A 19,707-nucleotide genomic window follows, 5' to 3' on the forward strand; every position below is an offset into this window, starting at 1 on the left:
ATAGATTAAACAGTAGATGGCAAAGGACAGATCCCTGTGGAACACTGCTGGTGACAGGTCTGCTGTTGGAGGTGGACTCCCCTATTCTGACTATATGGGTTCTATCAGTGAGCCAGTTAGAGGCCCATCTAATGATGTATGGGTTGATGCCTAGCTGGGTGAGTTTGTCAGTTATGCCTGAGCGGGAAATGGTGTCAAAAGCCATGGCTAAGTCTAGGTAGGCTGTATGCACAGATTTCCCCTCATCAGGGGCCTTGGTGACTGCTAACAGGCATGATCTCCCTTTGACAAACTCAGATTGAGTTAGGGTCAAGTGTTTGGGGGTTACCAATGTCTTTAAGGTCCATGATTCACTCCATGGCCTTGCAGATAAGGCTAGTTAGGCTAATAGGTCTGTAGTTCCCGGGGTCAGTGGAAGCACCACCTTTGTACAAGGGGAAAATGGTGGCCTTTTTCCATTCAGCTGGGATGAAACCAGTGCATAGACTGATTGAAAAGAGTACCAATGGAGTTGCTAATTCTTATTTGAGCCCATGTAGGATGCAGCCTGGGATGTTATCAAGTCCCATGGATGCTCTGTTTAGAGAGGGCATTTGCGACTTGGTCTGTAGAGATACAGGGTACCTTTTGCACGGTTAAAGTGACGCATCAAATCATTAAAAAAAAATGTTAAAGGAGGGTAAATGATGTTGTTGTTGTGTCTTTCGGCTTTTCCCGGTTAGGGGTCACCACAGCGGAACTCCGGTCTGCTAAGGATTGGCAGTAGATTTTTACGTGCCGAGTTGCCACTCCTGACGCACAACCTTCAACGAAGGTGTGCCCATTCACTCATGTCTCCACACAGAAGACGCTCTAGCTGAGAATCGAACAGGACAACATCTTACTGTGAGGTGACGACGCTACCACAGCACCACCATGATATGTTTTAAAATACAGCATAGCACATTGATTGGATTGAATATGATCCAAAATCAACAAACTAGTCTTGCACTTGTCTGATATATGCACCTTGTCATTACAGAGATCTGCATTGTCACACAGATCACAGCCACCTTTGAACTGCATTGGAGAAACATTCTTGCAGCTCTGAGACTTGTAACTCCTGTCATGCTGCCACAATTTTCACATACACACAAATAAGTAAAGAAGTAGGAGGGCAAAGTGACCAATAGCTTTTACCCGTCTACCTGCCCTTCTGTCTCCTCGGTTCTCCATCACTGTCTCCCAAGTCACACTGCATAGCCAAACTGTGGAACTCTATCCCAAATTCAGTCAGAACTATATTAAGCCTCCATGTATTTAAGTCCTCTCTCAAAGAATTTCTCACCCACGTGTCCTGTGTGATCTGCATCAAGATGTACTTTACATTCTTACTAATCTTTCGTCCATACTACCTGTCTTCACCATTTCAACACTTGCCATCAACCTGTTCTTGGTGGGGGTCTTGTATAATGTTTTTTGATTATTTCCTAGCATAGTTTTCTAATACTTTTGTATATACTGATTGACGTTTTTAATTGCAGTTTTTTCTTTTGTTATTTCATCATTGGTGTCTTCTCATATCGTATTGTATACTGTGTATTCCACTGTCAAATTTTATGTATATAATATGTATATGTTTTAGTTACAAATATGCTACTGTTTTATTTGATGATGATTAACTCTGGAGCTTTTCTCCCCAGTTTCTGCTGAAAATTGGGTATTTATTAACTAGTCAGACTTTCCTAGTAAACAAATAATACATTTTAAAATTGTTGGTTGATGAGGGATGCCCTTCAATTCTGGCTGCTGTGTGTGTGGCAGTGCTAAGTACTACATCTTTCTGAGCTCTAAAGGACTGTACTCTGCTGCTTCTATTTTTCTTTCTTTCTTTAGGTAGTAGTACATTGTGCTGGTTAGAACTACCCATGTATTACAAGTAATTATGACAGGGTCACCAGTCATATTAACAGTTTGTATTATTCTCCAAATTGATTCCATGATTCTCCTGTCAAGCAGTATGACTCATTCATATTCATTTTAATTTCCCCAAATGTTTATGGGGATTTCTATTACCTTGACAGGAATGGTCCTGGTTTCTAATACCTTGACAGGAATGGAGCTTGTCCCTAAGGCAGGGAACAATTAAAGTATATGATTAGTATTGTTTCGATCTTTAATATTTGCTAAGAGTAATCTTCTCTGCACCAGAAATGTACATAGACTTTCTTCCCGTTTTATTTCAAATGGAGTTTCCTACTCCTGTAGCAGATTCAGGTATGCTTCAAACGTTTTTTGGACTTCTGTTGCTTCAACTGTTATTGAAACTAGCTTCATAAAGTATATGTATCCTACATTGTCGGTTTCTGTTGAATGAAGCTAGTTTCAATAATAGTAGAAGCAACATGACTTTTTATAGTTTGACTTTTGTCTCTAGGTATAACTGTTTCAGTAATTAACATTACTATTTATTGTCTTTTTTTTCATATTTGGTTTTCTACTTTCTGCTTAACTGCTGAAGTTGGATAATCCCATCAGAGCAACATCTGGCTCATCAAGCACATGGCAAAAAAAAGTCTGTTCACAGATCTATGCATCTGGTACAAGCAGCATCACAGGTCTGTTTCTTTGCCAGTCAACGGTAAATTGAGGAGTATAAAAAAAAAAAAAAAATGCCAAAATATTGTGCTTTTCAGTGTACAGACCCTCTGCAATAATTATGTCACATTCAGCAACAAGATGTGCAACTGTTTCTAGTTTTGTACTGCAGAATCTACATTTGTCTGCATCTCCCGGTTTTTACGTAGATTTTGTAAAACCACCATGAAGGTAGTCCGCAGTCTTGAGCTGTCATTAACCTTTCATCTTCAAGTTTAAAATGCATTTCCTTAACCATTCATGGATCATATCTTGATCAACATGCGGTTGTTCCAGCAATTACTTATATTTGCTATTATAATTGTGGGCTTTACATTTTCATTTGGTCTCAAAGTGTGTGTGTGTGTATATGTATATTTTTTAAATAACTTTCAGGTGGTACCTGTAATTGTCCACTTCTGCTTTGATTTCCATACTTCTCCTAGTGTGTGTAAATATGTCATCTTAGATTTGAATCTTGCCATACACTGTTTTTTTTTTCATATCATTTGCTAAGCATGAAACATTTCTCTTTTTCTATCCAACTCTTTAAGCACTTTTTGGGGCTAGTCATTCATGTCAAAACTAAGTTAGAATAGGATGAGCAAGCTACAGCATGAAATTTCATCCTAGATGTGAAATACAGCTTGCAATATTAGTTTTTCTTTTATCTTCCTTTCTAAGCTTTGTTCTCATTTGTTCCTGATGTATTGCTGACCCAGAATACTGTTTACATATGTTTATAATATCCCTCTTGTTCAAATTCTTTTATATCACATTTGTCTACCGGGTTTGAAAGTTTCTTGGTACTTGTTTTCCTGCTATACTCATCTCTTCTATACATTTATCAAGGTCAAATGTCATTCATACATTGTCTAAAGAAGTTTTAACCATTTCCAATTATGCTTTCAGTTGCTTGTCTGATAAGCTGTTCAGTTTTAAATTGTGCACAAAAAGTAGGCGAAATATCACTTCGAAAGTTTGCTTTCTAGAAGTCAAGCTGTAGCCATAACCTAATCTACTAAGTAAACAGCTTAATTAATTTGGCGACTAAGAGCAGTGTGGTGCAATTCTAGATGAGGAGGGAGGCACTTTGCATTCTGGAAAACTTTGGATTGACAAGCAATCTAAATGGTTGTAGCTTTTGTCTTATAATTAACGGAGAGTGGGCCTATTCGTGCAGGTCTAGCATTATAGTAAGCACATATCTTTTATTTCAACTCATGCCAATCAGCTCACTGCTCAGGGATACAAGTATTACCTGCAGTTTGTTGAAAATGCCTCTGTCCCTCTTTCACCTTATTTGACTTCTGGTAGTAGCTTTTTATTATAATGTGTAGGTAATGTCAACTTTAATCTGATTTTACATCTGTGTAAGAGAAATGCCATCTTTGTACAGGTTTCCAATCAAAAGTGTGACACTCGGAAGGTCAAATCAAGTTGAGTGAACCCTGCCTACCGACGATCACAATGTCGAATACTGCCATTACAGATTGTTCATATTTTCCCCCCTTCCAGACCCTTGTTAGCTCTTGATCCTGGGTTAGGACAAGTAAGGAATTTCAGGATTCATTGTATATTTCTGACATATGAAAAAGTTACACTAAGAGATGGCATCCAAGGAAACTCCAAGAGCAAATTCAGGAGATCCCCTGAATTTGCTCTTGGAGTTTCCTTGGATGCTGGCTCTTAGCATTACTTTTTCATATGTGGTTGTGGTTTCTTTGTCATGATTCACTTTGGTTATTTGGTTTTATAGTACTGGCATGCCAACTTTTGTGGTAGGGTTGTAGTAACTGCATGACTTAGTCCTTCTGAGTGTCAAGCATTTGATAGGAAACTCCTTGTACATTAATTAGTATGACGATTGTTTTATTTCAGTTTGCAGAGATGGTTTGGAGTCGGGTTGTACTCCCTTATGAGAAAGAGCAAATGTCATAGATGCAGTACATTTGGGTCTACTGTTTTTCTCTCAAAATGTACATGCTATAAATGTAAAAGCATATACATTTATGCATGAAACCTGCATATCAAGTACATATAAACATAGATGCTGAAGTAGAATAAGAATTAGCCTCCTGCTACCATCACCCCTTTCTTACATGCTCTTTGAGGTTGGTCAAGGTCAGAGAAGTATCACTCGTTTTTAAAACATGAAGAGAATGCATCAGTTGTCCTCCACTTCCCATCAACCTTGAAACACCATTAAACTATAACCCTTATAGTTTGAAACTTAGCATATTGCGGAAATGAATATTGAGCCAATGAATCAGAAGGGAGCACACCTTGAGCCAGCAACACTCAAAGCATCTACAAACTGAGCAAGTATAGCTAGAGCAAGTCAGTGTAAACTATGGATCCAGGATTTTGTGCCTAAATATCTTCCACCGCAGCTCTGGGTCATAACATGCAATGCACACAGTGCAAGCCTTTGCATGTATCAACTTTTTTTTAGTATTATCTGATCTGATGAAGCTATTTTAAGGCTGGAAGTGCTCATCTATTTGTTTTTCAATAAAGAAGTTTTGATTACATAACAAATAAGTGCTTGATTACTATGAAGTCTCAACTGAGCTTGTCCACAGTGCATAGTTCTTTTTTTTTGATTTTAGGATTCTCAGCCAGCAGCTTTGTTTCTCACAAGTACCAGTTTTCCATGTGGTCTGTACTTTTCTTAGCAGTGTTCTCTTTTTGTTTATGTATGTTTAACAGGGTAGTGCAGTGATCAGTACTGACCAGTTTCAGGCTCAGCCAGGGTAAAATACAAAACATTTCACAAACAAAAAGTATAAAACTAAGCCCTAACAGAGTAGTGCAAACTAATTACATAAAAAATTTACATACAGTGCAGTGAGCAATCCAGCACGGTACAGTGTACCATCAAGCAGACTCTTGTGTACAGTATGGTTTAATCTTCAGTAAATCTTGAGAGAGGAGGAAGAGAGAGAGGTTATGTGATTTGTCATGTGTTGAAGCAGAAGTATTTGTCATGGATGAAGAAGTGCTTTATTTCCTTAATGTTGATGGGGAGAGCTTGCCAAAGAAAAGGTACCCGAGAGGAGAAAGCATGTGCAGTGCAGTGAGTTTGGTTATAGTGGTGATGAGAGTTGGTGTGGCTTGTGAGGAGTGTATATTTGCATGAAGAGTTTTTTTCGTGAAGTCTAGCTGTAAGAAGAGTAAATGTGTGCAGCTGGATTAAGTTGTAGAGGTGGGGTCCAAAAAGTAGGTTGATCCTTGTTTTATGGGTAGCCATTTGGCTTTTTCTAGGGTGATACAGTGATGTTCTCAAAGAGGTTAGTTTGTAATGAATCGGCAGATGCTGTTAGAGATGGTCTGAACTGTGGCAATGTTTTTCTTGGAGGCAGAAGCAAAAATTGGAACCCATATTCAAGTTGAAAAAGGAGACCTCCTTTGCCAGTGACTGTTTTGGCTGGTTTGAATAGAAAAAAGGGGGGTTCATTTTGGCTCAGAAGAGGTGGGAGTTTAATCTGGCTGTCACTTTATGTGGAAATGGAAGTTTAGTGACTGATCAAAGCATAGTCCTAGTTATTTTAAGTTGGAGGTTGTTTCAGTGGAATGTTTGTCAGTCAAAGATAGTTGGAGTCAAGTGCTTGGTGAATTTTCTTTGGAGTTTCACAAAGCATACTTTTGGTCTTGGTGGGGTTGACAAGTAGTTTATGAGCCGTGGAGCTCATTATGTAAGTCTGACTTGAGTTGGCATTGAATGTTGGTGTGCAAGTGACCTGATTTAGTAAATGACCATGTCATTAGCATGGAGGATAAGTGAGAGATGGAGGAGTTGAGCAGGATGTCATCAGTTAGGGACCAAAGTTCTGTCACAGTACTTCATCCAAGGGGAGAGCAAGTGGTACTGCTAGACATAGGAGAGTTGGGTGTAGACTATTTTTTATAAAGAAATTTCCCTAGAATTGGGAGGCTGGATATTGGATGGAGGTGGGAGGTGTCTTTTAGGTTGATTTGCTTTGGTAGGTGTTTAATTAGAGCAGTTTGCCAAGTCTGTGTTTTTTTAATTTATTTACATAAATATAGTCAGTTTGTCATTTGCATATAATTAACATGAAATCCCCAAATCTTCCCCACTTATCTCTAGGAAAAGGTGGAGAAAAAACATACTAGACAAAAAATTTTAGCCAAAATTATTGTTTTATATATCAATGGTTTCAGTAAACACTATCCACCACTTTTCAGTAGGAAAAAAATTGGTTAGTAATCTCTTGATTTCAAAACTCTAAAATACCATTGTTGATGTTTGTCTTTTGGCTTTTCCCAGTTAGGGGTCGCCACAGCGGAACTCCGGTCCGCTAATGATTGACAGTAGATTTTTTTTCATGAATGCCGAGGTGCCAGCTCGACGTTCAACCTTCAACGAAGGCACGCCCATTCACGCATGTCTTTCTAATGCTCAGCCAACCGCGGGGAGGACATGCAGACTCCACACAGAAGGCACTCCCCGCACTCCAGCCGAGAATCGAACAGGAGAACCTCTTGCTGTGAGGCAACAATGCTACCGCTGCACCACCGTGGATGTGCAAAACTCTAAAATACTATATGTTTAATTTATATGCCACAAGTGTGCATGATTATTCTGTGAATTGTTACACCTTAGCACATGCTGTTTCAGGAAGGTCCTCTGAGTTATCATAAAGAGGTAGTCACCAAGGGCTGTCTTCTAATTTCTCTGTCCACCACAGAAAGACAAACTGACATTGGCCTCTCATTATCTTCTGATTCTGAGTCAATAGTCTAACCTCTTTCATTGCATCTTGTGCCATGGTGCAGGGGGATGGTGCCCTGACTGTGATCCAAGAGAACATGGGTTTGATTATCAGCTCCAGCACCAGAGGACCCATGCAGGAAAAGGGGAGTAGTGAACAGGCATGGCAGGCTCGTTGCCTCCAAAGGGGTGGAGAGGGGCATGTGTACACAGAGGCACATTGGGTAATGTCATCTCCTTGGACGAGACCAGAAAGACCACAGCTTTTGCTTTAGGAAGAGGGTCTGGTAGTAAACGTCCTTTGCAGAAGTCATGGAATATCATCCAGTGTCAGCCCAGTGCATTCTCCTCCCCAGTTCGTCGCTAGGTGTGCACAGGGGAATTAAGGCATAAAATAAAAAAACCTTCATACTGTCAATTTTGGGCTGTCTAAGTGATGGTCTCTCCCGGTTGAATGAATGGGCAAGCTGAGTGGCCTGATGATTGGCAGATGAGAGCAAATACAGCTGTCATCACACAAGTAGAATAAAGCTTCTATGCTATTGGCACATGTGATTTAAACTACTTCATTGCCCATTCTCACAAATATGAGGGGTTTTGTAGGCTATTAAAGTTGCCTATTAGAGAAGAAAACTGTATCTAATTGAGTATTATGGTAAACATTAAAGTCTTTATAATAATCTTTACACTTTTAAATGAGCACTAAATTTTGTAATTTTAATTTTTTGGAGATTTCACACTTTTTTGAGGGACAGAGTAAAGAACTGAGATAAAGCCAGGTATGGTTGACAGGCACATTCTGTAGTCATGGCTGTTTACCTGTAATTCTGCTGCTGTCAAGTTCAAGTTAGGCTTACTGCAGTGTGGAGATTTACTGGTTAAAACACAGTGTGAATGTCCATAGTATGACCATAGTCCTGATGAAAGAGTATGTATACGTCTCTTTCCTGTGTAATAGCCATTAATAATTGTGTTCGGATTACATAGCAATTTGCTAGTAGTGTGGTACTGGAGTGTCTTGATTTACAATATGACCTTAAGCTGTGTACATTGTAATGGTGGGTGTCGTCTTTTCCCAAATGAATGCAAGTAATACAGCACCTTACAGTAAGTGGATGAGTATATGCAACAGCAGCATTATACAAGGCGACTACTTGATATCTGTCAGTAAAAAAGACTTATTCTTAAATTTTTGGATCATATTCAGGAGTCTGGGGTTGTAGTCATTTGTGTTTGTAGTACAGTTTGCATTTGAAATTGTTGCATTTTAAGTGTTTTAACCAGAGTTACTGGCTTTAGAGCTACATTTCTGCCACATACATTAGGAAAAAGCAGATTTAATAGTTTATTCAGTATTTTTACTTTATTTACTTGGGCTTACTCTGTTTTTACACCAAAAATATTTATTTATTGCTTTATTAATTCAGGCTTGTTCATTATATTGTAAATTGTGCCCTTTTTTGTATCTGCTGTAGCAGCTGAGCAAGACTGAAGCACAGAAAACTGACTGTTTCATATTTCACAACAGGAAAGGTAGTTTTGGAACATTCGCCATGCAGGTTTACATTTTTAGTATGTTCACATATGTCCTGTACATACTTCTCAACTCTCTAGATTTTGATTTTGCACTAGTGATCAGTTCTTCATAAAATTTGTGTGTTTTCTGGCAAATCACTGAGAGCTGAAGTCACTAAATAATGACATACATTTGAGTTTCATACTTCATATCCTTCAGAAAATGCTTGTTAAGACAAATCCGATTGTTCTATCAACTTTCTAAGTGTATAACAGCAGTATTTAAAACGTGTCCCTATCCCCCCCCCCATTTTATGCTTTTTCAAGATTTCTTGCTCTAAGAGGTTGAGAGGCATGACCTTATTTCTGCATCTTGTAAGACTTCGTAAGTACCACTTTCATTTAGCAATCTGAGGATGTCAGAAAAGAAGAGTAGAATACTTTAAATTATTATACTGACTTGTGCAGGACTGATATTTACCAGATCTAATTAATGCAGAGTTCAAATTAGCCATGTCTGAAACAATTTGCATCCTATTGACATCCCACACCAAATGTCATTAACCTTCCAGTACTTATTACTTATTAGCATAAAAACAGTACATTTCATTGTCTAGTGCATTTTTGCCATTGCTTGCTGCTATTAACAAATGTAGGCAGTTATCTTTAAAGTATTTGTAAAACCTGAATACCTTATTATCCTGTCTAGATACATTTTAAAATATGGTCTCTATGACAAGAAATAAATGTGAGGCTATTGCTGTAGAATGTTAATCTAAATATCCACGTTTCCTGTAGGCAGTCGTACATGCTGCAATAACCACAGAAAATAAGCTGTGTTGTTAAACCTCATCTTACATTATTATGGGAGTATCATGTTAGACATTCATATCCGTGTGTGTTTGATTGTTACCAGTACTATAGATATTTCCCCATCTCAGCATTTGTTCATATCGCATCTCTCCTCACCAATTGCCGATTTCAGGTCTAGACTCCTGTGATATAAAGTTATGCTACCACTAGACAGTGAGCTGGGAGATACTGCAGTACAAATGCTTGACTCTCTCGGGAGGCATCGGATGTCAGCCTTAGCTTCAGCTCAGCTCAGCTCCGGTATAACAGACTCACCCCTCCTCCCTCCCGTCTCTCTAGCTTTTTGTACATTAGCATAATCAATTACTGGCTTCCAAGTACCTAAAAAAAAATCACTGCTGCCTGCCTTCCTTTGATTTGATGGCCTTTATTCATCTTAATTGGATCAAGTAGGAAGTTGCTGGCAGTCCAGCAGTGCTTTGTGGACTGGTTTCTTTCAGTGCTGCTGTGCACTTTATACACAGCAAAGGCAAATGAAGAAAGGCAAAATAAGAAAGTAGAAGGCATGCGGGAGGTCGGAGGAGGGGAAGAGCAGTTTGTGTGCACCCTCGTGATGTTGCTCTTGGTCCTCCAAGTCCCTCTGCTAATGATATGGTTTGCAGAGATGCTCAGAGTGCAAACACCTGCTGCTCTGTAATGATTCTGTCTCTCTCTGCTGCTGTTTAAACACAACAGGATGCTCTGGCTGCCACCTCTGCTGCTGCTGCTGTTGCTGTTTATGTTGTTGCTACTTCTGTTGCCTGACGAACGTTTTCTGCATCAAAGCATACACAGCCAGCTCCAGGTCTCCAGGTGAGAAAGCAACCATTCACAGTAGGCTATTGGTTTACATAATTCATTGACTGATTTCTTTTTTCTGCAGAATTGGGATGACTTGAGAACCAAATGAAGAACTGCAGATTGACTTTAAGTGGAGTATTTCCTGACTGCTTTGTTTTCTTGATTAGGAGGAAAGTGCAGTACTGTGTATACAGCTTCAAGATGCTTGAGAATGCTTCCCTGACACTGGAACTTAAGTTAAATGCCTCGTAAGGGTGCATTTCTCAAAACAGATCATTTAAAGATGTCTGAGGGAGTTAGTACCAGTAGTTGTGAATCTAGCACTCAGCCTTGCCCTGCTTCTACAGGAGTACCAGTAGAGGAGGATGCTGCTGGTACTGAGGCTGATGAAGACAGAGTGGCTGGAGCAGCAGGCTTAATTGCTGCGTGCTGTATCTGCATGAGGGTGGACAGGATGAAGGGCTGTCTGAAGTCTGAGAAGATTTGCATCCTTCCCATTTTGGCCTGCTTGGTAAGTCTCTGTCTGTGCATTGCAGGGCTTAAGTGGGTCTTTGTGGACAAAATATTTGAATATGAACCTCCAACCCACCTTGACCCCAAGAGAATAGGTCAAGATCCTGTAATCACTGCAGATCAAACTGTTTCTACTTGGTCATCATCCCCTTTACATACCTCAGTTTCTAAAGTGTCTAGTCCAGAATCAAAAGTTGAATTCAAGACAAAAACTGAAGCTTCACTGATAGCCTCCAGGCCTTTTATTCATCTAACCACTCTTTATCCTACCTCAACTCAGCCCTTGATGCCTGCTTTTGCACCTTCTGTGCCATCAGCTGCACCTCCCTCTCCGCCTATGGTTAACGAAGCCAGCACCATGATTTCCACACAAACTACAGAAACAAGCATACTTACTGCACCACCGTTTTGTAAGTATTACAATTTTTATTTTCAGATATTTATTTTAAAGTGGTTAACTTGGAAGTTTCACATCTGCAGTTAAACTAAAGCATACTAATTGTAGATGGAGTTGCAGAGGCCAGGAAGCTGTGACTATGCTGAATGATAAAGCATATTACAAATGAAGAGAATAAATTGGTGTCTGCAATTGTTGTATATCTACTTATGTATATGCACAGTGTTAGCAGTAGAGAATTTGTCATGTGGTTTATCAAGAGTAGAAGAGTACACGGACAGCATGCTTTCCTTTCAGCCCTTAAAATAGTTTTGATGACTCTTGTCAGTCAAATGTATAAATATGTAGAGCAGCACAATTCACTTTTAACATAATCAGTGCTGTTTTTCGTAGCTCACATAATATTTCCTCATATCATTTACAAGTGTTGTCTTAAGGTGATTTTCAAGTAAGAAGGGCATATGTGACCATTGGGTAAAACGTGCATAACAGAGTTAAAACTAATTCTAGTATAACTTAATTCAGTTTGTTTTAGATTAAAAAAAGTTACAATTAAAAAAATCGAAGGAATGGAAACTCCTGCCCTTGACTCTTTCTGCTTAATGCCCCCTGCTCCCACATTTAACCACATGTTGCATATTTTGTTGTTTGGTAATATCATTTTAATATTTTGAATATTGTATTGTATATGGTGCAAATAAGCAGTTTCTCATTTTTTTATGCTCCGAGTCTGAGCTTGTCTTTTTTGTCTCATTGATTTCATAGCATATGATTTCCCTGCTTTCCTTTAGATACACACAACTGTGGTAAATTATAAGATTGGCACTGTCATTACATCCTTCTTTAGAAAATTTCCACAAATCATTTTTCCTTGATGCTACTAGTTTTTCAGTTGCCAGAATTGGTCTGTAACATGGGAGTTTCTTCGTATTACTTGTTCTTTGTTTTTTATATATATCTTTTATTTGTAAGGCAGGATGCTGAGCAGTATTAATATGTCTGTAAATTAGATTATTGGAAGATTACTCTGGTACTGCAATTTCTTAAATGTTTTTAAGAGTATCTGCAGTGTAATAAAGGCTTTTTTCCCACTTTATTGCTGTGCATCTTGTTTAATGGTGACAAGGATAAATTGTGCTGTGATTGATCTAATTGCCTTTGAGATAGTAATGTTACCTGACAATCTGTGGCATGTGTGTAGATAGTCACAAATGTGTAATCACATCTCTTTCTACTCAGCCCATCCAACATTAACATGGCTTCACATTTTCACTGCATTCACAGGAGTTAAAATGCTTTTTGTTTGCAGGATTTGCATGCATAGTTAGTCTTCTTTTTGAAACACCTCAAAGACATATCTGTCATTTTCTTTTGGTTTATTGTTTCCTTCTTTAGACCTCTGTAGCTGAATAACAAGGCCGTTGTTGTCTGAGATATTAACATTCTCTGCATCGCACAAAGCATTGCAAAACTACTGCAGTTGTCTGCTTTGTATATTCTATAGTTCAGAAATGTACATTGTTTTTGTTGCTCAGCTAACACAACATGTGTTCCCGTGATCACACTTCTGCTGTACATACTGACACAGGACTGACTGCATAGATGGTTCAGTTGTACTGCCAGCTGCTGCCCTTCTATGGTAGTTGCATCTTTTCCTTAATGCCCCGGAGTTCAGCTCACAGCCTATCAGATCATGTTTTCTTCCTTGTGGCTCTGCACCCACCCTTTCTTCATAGGTCTACCCAGTCTACTTTTAGTATCACTGAGGAATTGGAGAGTACCAATTCATTTTACTTCTCTTACCAAATAGATGGGTGTCTCTCATCTGGTACACGTCTTCTAGATGGATATAATTGGATGTTTTTAAACTTGAAATTCTGCATCTGAGGATGAAGTTAAAAGTAACCTTTCAAAAAATTGCTCTGCCATGTACCTTGCCAGGTGTCTTTGCCCTTCCTATATTTCTTACACCATCATTATTATTACTACTGCTACTACTACTATTATTATTACCTCCTCCCCCATTTAACACAGTTCAAAGATAAGAATAATTAACCCTCAAATTTTGTAATTTCTCTTTTGAAATTATCTTTCAAAATTGCAAGACTCAAAGGAATGTATGAATCACATTTTGGACTGCAGTCCAACCAGCCCGGTCTTTGTATGCCCTCTGCCATTCTTACCTGAATCATTCGGCCTCTCTTTTTGTGTTGCCCAGGACATTGCCTCTTGTGTTCCTTTGGCCAGGCAGGAGGGACCATACAAGCACCCTATTTCCCCAGAGTGAGCTTTGTGGGCAGCTTTTGTTTTTGCCCAGTTCTCTTTCCTTGCATTAAGCCTCCATTCCCTTCTGATAGCTCGGCAACCTGGTCTTGCTGTGATAGAATTGCTATAATGTTACTCTTGCTGCTAAGAGTGTTCTGGAATTCTGAAGAAGGATCTGCCTTTGTCATTAAGCTGTACTGCGGTCCTGTGCTTTAGTTTTATGCTTCTGGATTCATGCCTCTCTGTTATCCCTGCATCTTGATTGCCACTCCTCCCTCTAAAATGAGATACACTGAAAACTCTAGTTTGAGACCTTTTCAGACACATTGCACATATCAAGCTTTCTTCTTTGAGACACTGTTACCTTACTGTTATCTGAGTAACTCATTACATAAAAAACATTCAGTAATTTATGCAATAACAATTTAAAAATGAAGCTGCAGCTTGAATGACTTTCTCCCAGACTGGCATCTCTTTCATTGCAGATCGATACTTTAAAAGGGCATACTTCTTGTTTTTACTTCGTAGCCTGTGGAACTCGCACACAATAAGTAAATGCTTCAGAGAGCGGCAGAATGCCTATTTGTTTTATTTTTTTCAGCAAATCATCTTGAATGCTTATAAATGGGGGTAAACATTTGAAGATAGAGTGAAAAGTAGTGATGGCCTCTTTGATAATCGAAATGGAAAAGGGTCTCTCTAACATGTAAACTTACTTAATTGCATAGTGAAGACTAGGTAGGAATGGATAGTTTAAAAACTGGCTTTTAAATTCTCTTGCCCAAAGCAGTTATGCCATTTTGGCCTTCAGTATACTCTGCCTGAAGTTTTGTAATCAGCATAACTCTGCTATAATCAGCTGAATTTTTAGACTTGTCCATTAACTTTAAAGTAGATTCTTTTCCACATTATGTACTAGTGTAAGGTTTATTCTTTAATTGCTGTCATTGCTGATGCATGGTTCTAGTGTACTGCATGGTGATCCATTCTTTTGATAAGTGTGCCCCTTCCCACCCACCCCACCCCCATGTTGATGCTGTCCACATTGATAAATGCATAGGTGTAAAGCTAAACCACTTTCTTACTGGGAACTTGCTTGATGTCATTCTCACCGCTGTTTCCACCTTCAGACTAGTTCCTGTATCTTGTCAGCAGTTGTTTTTGCAGCTAATGTGCAGCATAGCTGACTTATACTTCAGGTGTGTCAGTGGTTGTCTAACAGTACACCTAAAATGCTTAGAGGTATAGCATGTCATGAAAATTATTACATAAACAGATTTTTGTAGAGTATTGCTGTACAGCTGTCAAAAAAATCTTACGTAGCAACGCATAATGAAACTTTGCTGTTTAAGTTCTTAAAGAGCTGCTGCAGCCCAAAGAAGCACTTTGCAAAAAAGCGTTAACTTGCAGAAGTTAAATGTAAAAACAGATGTAATCACTTTGATCATCAGATTTCTTGTTGCTGAGTATGCTTAAAAAGTATAGGTACAGTGACATTGGGTATGCACTGGCTTGTATAAGACTGTAAACTTGAAGTACTATAAGCACATTAGTCTGCGGAACCCATATATGTCTGTGTATGTTTATAATTATGTCTTTTTGATGATCTCCTTATGCAGAATACAAGCATAAGGTTTACAGTAACAGATTAATGCTGAGTAGACTAGTTTGGGCACTGTCCATCCATGCTTCATACACACTGGTGCTGTAGCTTAGAAAGCCTAAAAGTTCTGATACTATAGGGCATATAACATAGCCTGTAAATGTTTGTATTTAAAATGTGATTTTCTATTTATTTATTTTTATTTTTTCTGAGCAGTAGATTTGCTGCAGAGTCCATCTGTGTCAAGCTGTGAAGATGTTTCAGTTTCTAGGGTTGGCACTGCATGTGCCTACAGAGAATCCATCAATCCATACATCCACAACCCCTTTTTCCCATTTTTGCACATGGTTTCATTCAGGGTGTCACTTCAACAGTGACAGTCATCTAGAGCCAAGGTTTACACTGCCGGGTGGCTAGCACTGCCACAGTAGTTTACCCACACCACAGTCACACGGACACTAACACCTAGCCAATTTAGTTTGTCTGCTTATAACACTTCTCAGAGGATTCAGTATTTTATCACACTGAGCATGGCTTATGCATCAGCTGGATTATAGACCACATTGATCATACTTTTTACTAGTAATGGATTATGGACCACAGTACACTGAGCATGCTTTATGCCACCACTTGATTATAGGCAAAATTTCAGCACTGATTACTGCAGTCTCTGCCTCAAATACCACAACCAGTACAACAAAATCCCACTTTTGTCACCAAGTTCAGATTCCTCATATAAATCTGTGTTGGCTAATTCAGAGGATTGTATTATGCTAATGTCATGAGAAATGAGGTCAGACAATTCTCAAACATACTCACAAATAGATATGAATATTAAGCTGCTCATAATTTTTGGGGGAAGCTAAAGCACAATGTACTACAAGTTAGAGGGGGAAAAATGTGTAGAATGCTATGTATGCTTTGGTGTGACACTAGAACCTAACATCTCTGAAATGTGTATGAAAAAAGCATGTTAAGAACCTCTCTAATAATGGAGAGGTGCATAACAAGGTTGCCCTTTTTTAAGAATTTGGAGAATAATTATTGAGCTGTGTGTGCATTGCATTGTAATTGCATCATTTTCACATGTGCATTTGACTTGACTTTTTCCGTATCTTCCACAGAATAGTCCTGCAACACTTCTGTAATGGATCAGTTTTAGGGATTTTGTGATGCCGTATGACTGACATTTAAATTGTGCTTTCTTTTGATAACTGTGTGTTTAATGCTTTAGTAATTTTGTAAATGATGCTTCTGGATAATGTACAATATATTCAACATTGCATTATTTTGTACTTCACTGATGTCAGCATGCTTCCAGTTAGCCTTACTGAGCAGAACACTGCAACGGATTCTCCTTGACTTTATGCTAACATAAGCTCATTAAAAAAGTAGATTTGTTTAAACTGGCTGTCCCTTTAAATACTCATGTGAAGCAACTGTAGCTAAAAAATTTTAAGCAAAACATGATTGAAAATATGAATGGAACAGTTGTGCGACTTTAAATGTTGCCACCTGACACAGTGTTTGGTTTTCCTGTTCATATCTCAGCTGGAGTACCTTCTGAGTTAAGTCTATATGTCCTTTCTCTGGCTGGGTGGGATTTATACAGAGTACTCTGGTTTTCTTCTGCATTTCAAAGACTTGCAGGTAAGGGAGATGGTGATTCTCTCTATTGCCCATAGATTTGTGAGGATGCAAGCATTTGTACTTTCTATGATGGACTGGTGTCTTATCCAGCATTGGTAGTTTGCCTTATGCCTTTCTCCTTATCTGAGTATTGTAAATATAATTATCAAAAATAATATTTTGTGCATGCAATGCAATACATTAATAGTTTTACAAAACCATCAGATAAATAATAATTTTAAATGCATTATCTTTGTGAAGGCAGCCTGAGTAATAAAAACTGGTAATGATTATTGTCACATTGATTCTCATGGTTATAGGTTCATACGTTGATACTAGGATATCTGCCCTAGGGCATTTATAAGCCTAGCCAGAGTGTGTTTGGCTTTTGCCTCCCTTTTAGATTTGTAGACTGTGCCTTTGAATAGTAGGTCACAGAATATAGCCCCTTTACGGTTAGTTTATTGTGCCTCTGTCTAGCAGGGACCCAGAAGAGATCCCGGGGGTATACTTACGATCTCCCATCCACTCGTCAAGATTTCTCTTGAAGAGGGTCAGTGAGGGGCTCTGCCTAACCTGGACTGGGATTTTGTTCCAGAGTGAAGGGAGTCTCTGGGATATGAATCTGTCCCTCCAGCATGTCCTATTTATTTATGTGACAAGGTTTAAACTGTATTGTCAGACTTGGCTTCATCCATGAAGTATTAACTTTTTTTTTCTTTCTTTTTTTTTTTTTTTACATCCCCTTTAAATTGTTGTGCTCAGTGCAACCAAAACTCAACAGACTACGTGGCTGTGTCCAAGTGCTGATACTTATTTGTGGTAAAAGCATAGTTAACATTTCTGGTATGTGTACACAGAAACTTGTCCATGGTAGTAGCCCTTCGAGTCGATTGTCATTAATCAGCAGGTTTATGCTAGCTTAACTTGTTGGTGTTTAGGTGGCGCATAGTAATGCCATAGTAATTTATTTAAGCTTTATTAATAGCTGTCTGGGGGAGGTGGCATCCTTTATTTTTCTGTTTACTTTTTTAAACTGATAAAAGAAGGCACGTCATTTGGGACATCTTTAGTGTCACTAACTGTATTGACATGTTATATTTCTGAATAGCAGTCAACTGTTTTCAGTTTATAGCCTAGTATTTGAGGTTGAGTGGCACAAAATAAGATCAGAAAGCTGAATTCCTCCATATAATCTTAACAGAGGAGAGTTGTATGTAACCTGTTTCTAGCTTAATAGTTGTCATTGTATGCTATTCTGCTGTCTATATTTTTCTGGATTGATGTTGGCAAATTCTTTGCCCACAGAGCCAGTTTTGCATCCCAGCTAAACAGCATTTTTCACTGATGGTCTGGTGCATAGAAACCCATACTTGTATATCTGCATAAATAATTGGTACCCCTTAAAAGTGTGATATGTGAACCCAGTAGAAAAACAAACATTTCTTCTAACACTGGGTATCCAGTAAAATAAATCCTCATCATCAACCCCATTTTTACTTGTGATCTGGGTGTTGTCAACGGTCACCTCTTCTTTTTATTCAGAGCTACTTTCCTACCTTATTAAACAGTCATAATGGTCTGTCTCCAGTCTTCTGTCATGCAATTGATCCATCTCTTTTCTTTCACAAATGTGCTTTAGCAGGTTGCCTTCTGCTTTCCTGCATATGTTACCAAACCGCCATGATCCATTCTCCTTAGCCTTCTCTGCAATTGGAGTTTAACTTGGCTTCTGCTCTTGTGTCCTTAGTTCTTCATCTGTCCCACAGTGTATATTCTGCTACCTGCCTCTGGCACTTCACCTCAAACTTCCTCAGCTGCTGTACCTTCACTGTCTGCTTTTGTGCCATATAGAAGCCCTGGTCACACCACTGTTTTGTACATCTTACTTTTCAATTTCTTTGGCATACTTCTATCACACATTACCTATGACATTTTCCACAAGTTGACTGCAGCATCCCCAATGATAATCATATTGATCACTGTTGCAGTAACTGTGGCTAAATGGTTTATATATTGCCTAAGATATAACAGCCAGCCAGCTTCCAAAGCTTCAGGGCACCTTCCTGTCATCCAGACTGTCAGAGAGCTCAAGCTGAGCTGACTAAAAGATAAATCTGGGCATGAAACTCTACAGAGCTTTACTGCTGCTGAAGAATATGCTCCTCTGAGGCTTTTGGGGACCAATGGTCGGCTTGCACTTTCCTTTGCTGGGCAGATACTTCCATTTTCTTAAAGGGGAATCTATATTTTATTTTATTACTATCCTTTTTCAGAAAAATTATTTTTAAGCTAGGAGGGCTGACCATCTCTAGAATGTAACATACTTTTTTACAGAATACTCATTTTTCAGTCAGTTTAAAGGTAGTGTAAAATGGCCAAAAACATTTTTTCTGTGGAAAAATTGTGTTCATTTTTCTTTTGTGGGGCTGGCATTGTGTTTAAAAGTGCTTTTTACTCACTTTTTGATAGAAAAAACAAACTTTTTTGTGAACTGGCATGTTTACCAGCAATTGCTTTGTCTTCATTGGGGAAAGAGACACCATTTTCATCCTGACCATAGAAAAGACTACTGGTCCCATGGACTGCCTTTCCTCCAGCCACAAAAAGAAATTAAGCAAACAGCCTTTGCCACCACAGCAGGCTAATAATTTGCCTCAGAGACAGGTAGGGGACTCTGCTGTGGCCATTTAGCCACTATGGATCTGGGCTTAAACACATCCTCTGTGGCTGTTATGATCCCCTCAGTGGGCAAGGGAGAGGCAGTCTTGTCAGTCCTCT

The 19,707-nt window shown here is 38.8% G+C and overlaps 1 protein-coding gene across 3 annotated transcripts in view; it reads left to right on the forward strand.

Annotated features, from left to right (window-relative positions):
* The window catches only part of NRG1 (neuregulin 1), a 954,030-nt gene that overhangs the window by 356,852 nt on the left and 577,471 nt on the right, over positions 1-19,707 (forward strand). For 2 of the 3 annotated variants that reach the window (XM_044059286.1, XM_044059284.1), the window contains exon 1: positions 10,088-11,442. The exons of the other annotated variant lie outside the window; for it this stretch is intronic. In XM_044059286.1, the coding sequence (XP_043915221.1) occupies positions 10,761-11,442 (682 nt within the window). In that variant the 5' untranslated portion in view covers positions 10,088-10,760. Of the gene's footprint in view, positions 1-10,087; positions 11,443-19,707 lie in introns of those variants that run through there. 3 annotated transcript variants of the gene reach the window in all.

The sequence above is a fragment of the Protopterus annectens genome, chromosome 17.part0 (assembly GCF_019279795.1).
Source record: "Protopterus annectens isolate FY-2018-M chromosome 17.part0, PAN1.0, whole genome shotgun sequence".
Classification (NCBI taxonomy): Eukaryota; Metazoa; Chordata; order Ceratodontiformes; family Protopteridae; genus Protopterus; species Protopterus annectens.